The sequence below is a fragment of the Nematolebias whitei genome, chromosome 21 (assembly GCF_014905685.2).
Source record: "Nematolebias whitei isolate Nwh7 chromosome 21, NemWhi1, whole genome shotgun sequence".
NCBI classification, from domain to species: domain Eukaryota; kingdom Metazoa; phylum Chordata; class Actinopteri; order Cyprinodontiformes; family Rivulidae; genus Nematolebias; species Nematolebias whitei.
The window spans coordinates 26,801,906-26,809,494 of NC_056518.1; the positions used below are offsets into that span (position 1 = coordinate 26,801,906).

General features: G+C 42.9%; 1 protein-coding gene across 1 annotated transcript in view; it reads left to right on the plus strand.

Annotated features, from left to right (window-relative positions):
• Window positions 1-2,074: 2,074 nt before the first annotated feature.
• Window positions 2,075-7,589, plus strand: part of gabrb1 (gamma-aminobutyric acid type A receptor subunit beta1) — a 43,825-nt gene continuing 38,310 nt past the window's right edge. The window contains exons 1-3 of the mRNA XM_037694718.1: window positions 2,075-2,286; window positions 2,359-2,450; window positions 2,523-2,590. Coding sequence (XP_037550646.1) covers window positions 2,204-2,286; window positions 2,359-2,450; window positions 2,523-2,590 — 243 coding nt within the window. The 5' untranslated portion in view covers window positions 2,075-2,203. The remainder of the gene's footprint in view (window positions 2,287-2,358; window positions 2,451-2,522; window positions 2,591-7,589) is intronic.

Sequence of the window (7,589 nt, forward strand, 5' to 3'; positions counted from 1 at the left end):
TTTTGGGAAAATGCTGCTGAAGGCTTCAGCTCAGCAATGGAAGCTTCCTCTGTACTGTAAATTGTATAAATGACTTGATTCAATGTGACATTTTCTGTAAAGTTGACAAGCTATATGTTAAACTGTGATAACAAGAAATTATTAGTCAAAGCCTTGTTAACTTAAGGTAAAATCTCCCATCCAGCTGAGAAACATAATGTCAGCTTCACTGTGCACTATAGTTTACACAGCAGTCCAGCAGGTGGTGATACACGCTCCAACAAGCTGCTTTATCAACCGCCAACAAAACAAAGAAGAAGAGTTAGATTAGCATGGGCCACCCTGATGCATGATCAATAATCCAGGTAGGTAAATCTAACAAGGTTGAGGCAGGTCCTCTGGATGGATTCTTCCTGTAGAAATGTTTCGTCTTTTATCCAAAAGGCGTCTTCGGTCTGAGGAGCTACAATAAACCCAGTCTTATAAATAGCACTTTCTCATAGTGGATCAACCAGTTCACTGTTGAAAGCCAGAACTGTTGTTCACATGCAAAAGGAGGACCATGACCGATCGTTTGGGCCCTGATAGCGACCATCATGCCATCATGACTCCAAGGCGTAGTCCTGGGTCTTCCCCAGGGTCTCCTCCCAGTTGGACATGCCCAAACCACCTCAACAGGCTCCTTTCGATGATGAGCAGCGGTTCTAATTGATGGCAATGCTATATCTGAGCTGGAGATGATTATTCATGTTTTTATTTATTCTCATTTAGATTATTGTAATTCCCTTTTTTATTTGTTTTAACAAAGCTGCTTTCACTCGCCTCCAGTTGGTCCAGAACACCGCTGCGAGGCTTTTAACGGGAACTAATAGAAGATCACACTTTTCACTGGTTTTATCTTCTCTACACTGGCCACCTGTTGAATTTAGAACCAACACATCACTGAAATGTTGATCCCTTATTCTTCAGCCTACACCTTTCTGTCTTTGGTGCTGAACCTCCTAAATGTCCCTATCAGTGACCTATCCTTTCAGGCTGTGGAATGCGCTGCCCCCGTCTCTTCGGGTGTCCGTCTCTGTTGATTCCTTTAAAAAGCAGCTTAACACTTTTATTCAGACAAACTTTTACTTAAATGATCTACTCACTGTTTTTATCAGCTTTTTCTTTTTGTTTTATATTAAGCCTGTATCTGTATTTCTGTAAAACACTTTGTGATTTTATCTATGAAAGGTGCTATATAAATAAAGTTTGCTTCCTTACTTCCACTCCAAGTCTCTCCCGGATAACTGAACTTCTCACCCTATGTCTAAGAGAGTCCAGCTACCCTGCGGAGGAAACTCATTTCAACCGCCTATTTGCAATCTCATTCTTTCGGTCATTATACCCAGAGTTTGTGGCAGTATGAATGTAGACCGACCAGTGAGCTTCACTTTACAGCTCAGCTGCCTCTTCACCACAACGGACCAGCACAGAGTCCACAATACTGCAGACGCTGCACCAATCCTTCTGTCAGTCTCACACTCCTTTCTTTGAGTTTGTTTGGAACAATGAGCTAATTCAGAAATATCTTTTTTTTTTTTCTGCTGGTATGAAGTTTAATTTGCAAAATGTTTTCAGCTGGGGGCTGCAACAACATTACGTGACGACAAACAAGAAAGTAATGTTTAGTTTGGGCATGTTTTTTCACCTTAAACTCAAATGGGGAGAGAAAAATTCAGGGTGCGAGCTGGCTTCACTGTAAACAGGTCAAAGGTCACCTGCGAGTTTCTCCCCTCATACAAAGCCCGTTAGAACCCGCGCTCCCATCAGGAAGTCACGAGCTGCGTCTTTCACGCGTTTTTAATTTTTTCTAACCGGTGAAGAAGTTGCGCTGCAGCGCGGTCTGGGAAAGTGCGCAGCTCCTTGGACGTGCTTGCGCCTCCCCTCACCCCGTCCTCCTCCTCCGCCCCTCCTGCTTTGTTTTCTCCAAAGGTGACCGGAGAGACTCGCGCCTCCAAGTTTGAACCTGACTGTCTGATGGAGCCGCCTCGTGCGCGGCGCGCTGCTCCCTGCTCAGGTGACTCTTCCCCCCCTCGTCTGAATTCTCTGAGCCTTAATTCCTCCCCAAACTCGCCTCGCTGCTCACGCTCGGATGTTGGTTAAAAGAAGGGCGCGCATGCGTTGCTGTTCGGAATAACACTTCTGCAGCCTAAGTTGAGGAGCTCGCGCGGCAGGAGGACCGGGGATGTGGATTATCATGCCGGACCGGGGGCGCTGCTGGTTCTGCAGCTGGTCTCTGCTGGTCTCTGTGGTCTGCGGCGCGCAAAGGTGAGATGAGCGCTTTCTTATTCCAGCCAGGCCTGAGCGCGTGTGTTTCTCTGACTTCTCTGCTTGTTTTAGCGCAAACGAACCCAGCAACATGTCGTATGTGAAAGCCACGGTGGACAAGCTGCTGAAGGGTTATGACATCCGTCTGCGGCCTGATTTTGGAGGTAAAGCTGCAGCCATGTGTGGCGCTCAGCCGGCTGCCGGTGCCGCTCACTAACAGTCTGATCTGCCCGCAGGCGCCCCCGTGGACGTGGGCATGCGCATAGACATCGCCAGCATCGACATGGTGTCTGAAGTCAACATGGTAAGTTTGCGTTTCTCCGCGGGGCAGAACTCTCCTCCTGCTGCTGCTGCACGGTGCTGCTCTCCTTTCAGCACCATGGACAGGTCCGCGCACTTCACGGTTCCGTTCCGCTATATCATAACTGGCGGTATGGCAAGCCAAGAGGGCCACAATTAAACACATTCAAGACTCTTGTCTTTTTCACAGTGTTTAATATTATTAAACTTGTTAAAAAAAACACCATATACAATTAAATTGTACGGTAGCGGTATGGCGGAATGGTGGCACAGAGGTTAGATAAGGTGAGTTGGTGATTTGAAGGGCGTCGGTTCAACTCCCCAAACTGTCAACATCAAAATGTGTGTGGGAAAGGTGAAACACCCACAGCTGCCTTTTATTTGCCCCACTCTTGGCCCTTGAGCAAGGGTTTTAACCCACACCATCTGCTCCCCCAATGCACCCTATAGCAGCTCTCTGCTGAACAGAGAGGGCTGTGGTACCTTAGTGGTCCATAGTTGCATCAAGAAGGGTATAAGGCATAAAATCAATGCCAAGTCTTGGTGTGAGTTAGTTTGCTGTGCTGACCTCTGAAGAAGGGAGCAGCTGAAAGAAGTAAACTGTGCACGGTAGCTCAGTGGTCATTGCTGTGGTCTTGTAAGCCTGAGGCTGCAGGTTTGTGCCCAGTTTGTGTCAGGAAGGACATCCGATGTAAAAAAAAAAAAAAAAAGGTAAAATCTTATAGAGTTGGCTTGTTGTGGTGACCCCTGCAGAAGGGAGCAGCTGAAAGAAAAACAATATTATAAACATTTTGTTCAAGCAGGTAAATAAGCATGGGATGCATCATCGCATTCAACTAAACCTAATCAAATTCAAGTAAAATTTCACATTTTATTCAAATAAAGTGATTCAGGGCCTCAAGTCTGTAAATTAAATAATTCTGAATGACAAAATGCACAAAGCTGCCTAAATTTATTTATGTTTCACTCTGCAGAGCCATGCAGCTGATAACCTTCTGTTTATGGGAGACAGAAGAAGCGGCGATCAATGAAAGGGAAAAACAAACATATTTTAATGCTCAGAAAAAGGAGCCTAAACTGTGTAAAACATGGCATTCTGGTGGAAATTTGGCCATATTTTACATCCGCTGTAACTGAAGAAGTGGTTATTTTTACATCATATGGGTTGAAAAAGTGTTGAATTTTGTCCCTTTTGGCTTGCCATGCAGCAATGACTGAGACTTAATAAGGAGGGAGTGGAGAGGTGAGGGAAGGGGTGGGGTGCTTGGTGATTCCACGCACGATTTGCGGCCTCAGCACGCACGCGGACAGAGAAGGCGATAAAAGGAGGAGGGAACCACGCATCGTGGAGCCCGTCTGTGCGTGTGCAGCGCGTGATTCCACCTTCTTGGTGTTTTAGCCTCAGTGCAGTAATTATTACATAACGGCTGTCAGACTGCAGTCTGTCTGTCTGCAGAATCTGATCTGACCTCTTCATACAGTGTAATGATGCTCGGTGTGGAGGAGACTCTGACAGAGACGTTTACCCACGCAGCCTGCAGAAACTCACACTGACAGCTGTGACTGAAAGAAAACTCGAAGCTGCAGAGAACAGCCCGCACACACGCAGGGTGAAATAAGGGTGATTGGAGCAAACACTCGCCTGTGTTCTCTCTCGCTCCAGTGATTGAATCCTAAAACTTATTTCCTGCTGAGTCCCTGCTGTAAACGACAGCCATTATCATTAATGTGACCTGCTGCGTTGTAAAACAGAAGTTTAGCAATAAAATGCACGAGATGAGGAAAATCAAGTTTTTCATTGTGAATCCATAAACCTCATAACCGATGTGAAGCTCTACGATAATGAAGTTAATGCACAACTAACAAAAAAAGTAAAATTAATGTTTAAATCAAAAGTCTTTTATTTGTTTAATTTAATCATGTTTTTTAATTTCAGTTTCTTTGAAGGAATGCATGTCACCTGTCTAATTTTTATCTGACTCGTCAAAGCAGCTGGCTGGATCAAATGTTGAAAAATGAGGACCTTTGAGTCGTATTTGTCAAGCACTGAAAATAGCTTCATGCAGGATCCCACATGGTCTGTTAGCGCTTCAGCTACTTGTTGTAAATGAGTCACGGCTGCTATGGTAAAATTTAATCTTCATTTCTGTAAAACGGACTGAAGTATAGTCATTTCAGTGTTACCTGAGGTTGAATAGCTGTAGCAGCCATCTTGAATCACATTAACTTTGTTGATGTACAGACGATGATTACTTTCTGAGAGTTTCATTAAAATCCATTTAATGGTTCATGAGGTGTTTTTCATATGACAGCACACAAATGATAACTCAAATGTTTATTGTTAAAATTTAATCCGAGTGTGTGGAGCTCAGACTATGTGTTGGGGATGATGCTCAGCTACTATCTTGACAAAATTCTGTTTAGTTTCCATAAATTCAACTGAGCTGTAACCATTTTTGTGTTGGCTGGAGTCGTTTAGTTGTAACAAAACTTGTCATTTCCTGCTCTGTTGCTTCAGCTGATTACCATATTTTTTGGACTATAAGTCGCACTTAAAATCCTTTTAATTTTCTCAAAAATTGACAGTGAGCTTTATAATCGGGTGCACCATATGTGTTAATTCTGGTTGTTCTTACTGACCTCCAACCAATTTTATGTGGTTATTCTTAAGGAGATTAACAAAGTTTGACTTATCTGACTGTTTTGTTTCCCTTAATGCGCCTTATAGTCCAAAAAAAAAAACAGTAATCATGATAGAGAAGTTGGCATTGTGGGTAATGTAGTTTTAGTTCAAAGGATGAAGATGAATAATGTTTTGGTTTTATTAAGTTTATTCAGCCACTGAGATTTCAGATGTTTCAGAATAACTTGTTTTTGTTTGGTGTGTTCGGTGCCTCCGGTGTGCACCGGGACACTGCTGCTGCGTTTATTATGAATATTGCTTTATTTCAAAACTTGCAGAGTTGATGGTTTCACACATTTTGACAGTAGGTAGATGAAACGCGGCAGCGGCTTACAGTATTACTTGACAGCCTCGTCACCAGTTTGGTTTCACGGCTGCTGTCACGGTTTCTGAGGTCTTGGTTTAGTTTCATTTACTTTCCAAATCTTTAATTTTATAATAAATGCCAAATTTCTTCAAAGAGAAGCAGATGGATTTATTATTTTTTCTTCAAGATCTTTACTCTTAAGAATAGTTTCTAACAATGTCAGAGTGTTGTAAAGATAGGAGTGAGGACACGTTTACGTTTGTCCATGTGGAGCTCCAGGACAGTCAAACACGTTGATCTGCAGCAGCTTTCTGCAAGATTCAAGCAATCAAACCTCCCTTTGTTTCTCCTTACCTGGAAGGCCATCAAATCTCCAGTTTCCTTTTCAGCACAACACACGACTGCATTTGTTACAGAAGTGTCAGGAAAATCAGGGAATCCAGGCAAATACAGCAACAAAATTGTAAAAAAAAAAAAAATCATGTAAAATATGATGATAAAATGTAGAACCACCAAACTAAATCTAGTGACTTCTTTGTTCGTCCTCTTGCCCATCGACACGTTGCTCATTTGTTTGGCCATCTTTTGGCAAAGAATTCCAAGAATCAGATGATGGATTTTATTGAAACTCTCAGAAAGTAATCCTTGGCTGTCTCTCTCTCCTTCCAACTGTAGGTCCTGCTCTTTTCGGAGCAGGGTCAGCCACGTGGATTCTTCTTCTCCATTTTGCTCTGTTTCATGTATCGTCTGTTGTGAGATGGAGTGTTTTCATATACCGCTGGATCATATCCATCCACCTCTTCTTCTGCCATCCCCTACTTCGTTAACTTTTGTGTTTAATAGCCTTTTTACCTGGCTAGGGCGGCTGTGGCTGAGTGGTTAGAGCAGTCGTCCTCCAATGCAAGAGCTGGAGGGTTTGAATACCAGCAGTCACATGCCAAAGTGTCCCTGGGCAATACACTGAACCCCTCATTGCCTCCAAGGTGTGTCCAATTGGTGTATGAATGTGATAAAGCACTGATTAGTCTATTTAGAATGATTTGCTCAATTAGCTTTGTAGAGATTTAGTAGAGTCCTGTATGAATGGGTAAATGAGGACACAGATTGTATGGTAGTAAAGTGTTTTGAGTGTCTTGATAAAATAGAAAGGTGCTATATAAGTACAGTCCATTTACCACTTACCTTATCTTACATTTGTTGCACATGCCCATACCGTCTCATTCTTGATTCCTGTATCTTATCCGTGATGCATGTCACGACAAGCATTTTTCTGATGTCGTCATTTCACCATCTATCCCTTTGGAATTTATCACCAACCCCAGATATTTGAACATTTCGACCTGCTTCACTGCATTTCCTCTGTTATCAGCAATTGATAAGGTCTTCTTAGCTTTTAAGCAGACCATGGTCTCTGTTTTTGTTGCGTTTATTTTCAGACTTTTACTCTCAAGTGCCTGCTGCCACCACCTGAAACTATCTTTGAGATTAAATTCAGAATCTCCAGCCACAACTAGGTCATCTGCATACAACATATCCCACGACATCCTTCTTTCCAAATAAGCTCAGTAACTGCGTCCATCACAACAATAAACAACAGTGGGCTGAGACATGAACCGTGATGAACACCAACTTTAATCTCAAATGTTGTTGTGTTGCCTTTGCCAGTTCTGACTGTTGTTTTAACACCTTCGTACATGGAACTAGCAATCCAAACTAGCTTCTTTGTAATGCCTTTCAGATTTAATGTGGGGTAGAGGCAGGGCAGCCGACTCGGGACACGAAAGTCCAAGGTTCGATCCCCAGTCATTGCACATCTCGTGGTGTATCTGAGCAGGACACCCTATCCCCAATTGCTCCCCAGGTGCTTTCAATAGCTTCCCACTGCTCCACCTGGGGATGGATAGGTTAAATGCAGAGAGCCATTTTCACCATTGTATGGGAACATACAATGCTGACAATACATAACATTATTATTATTATTATTATTATTATTATTATTATTATTATTATTAT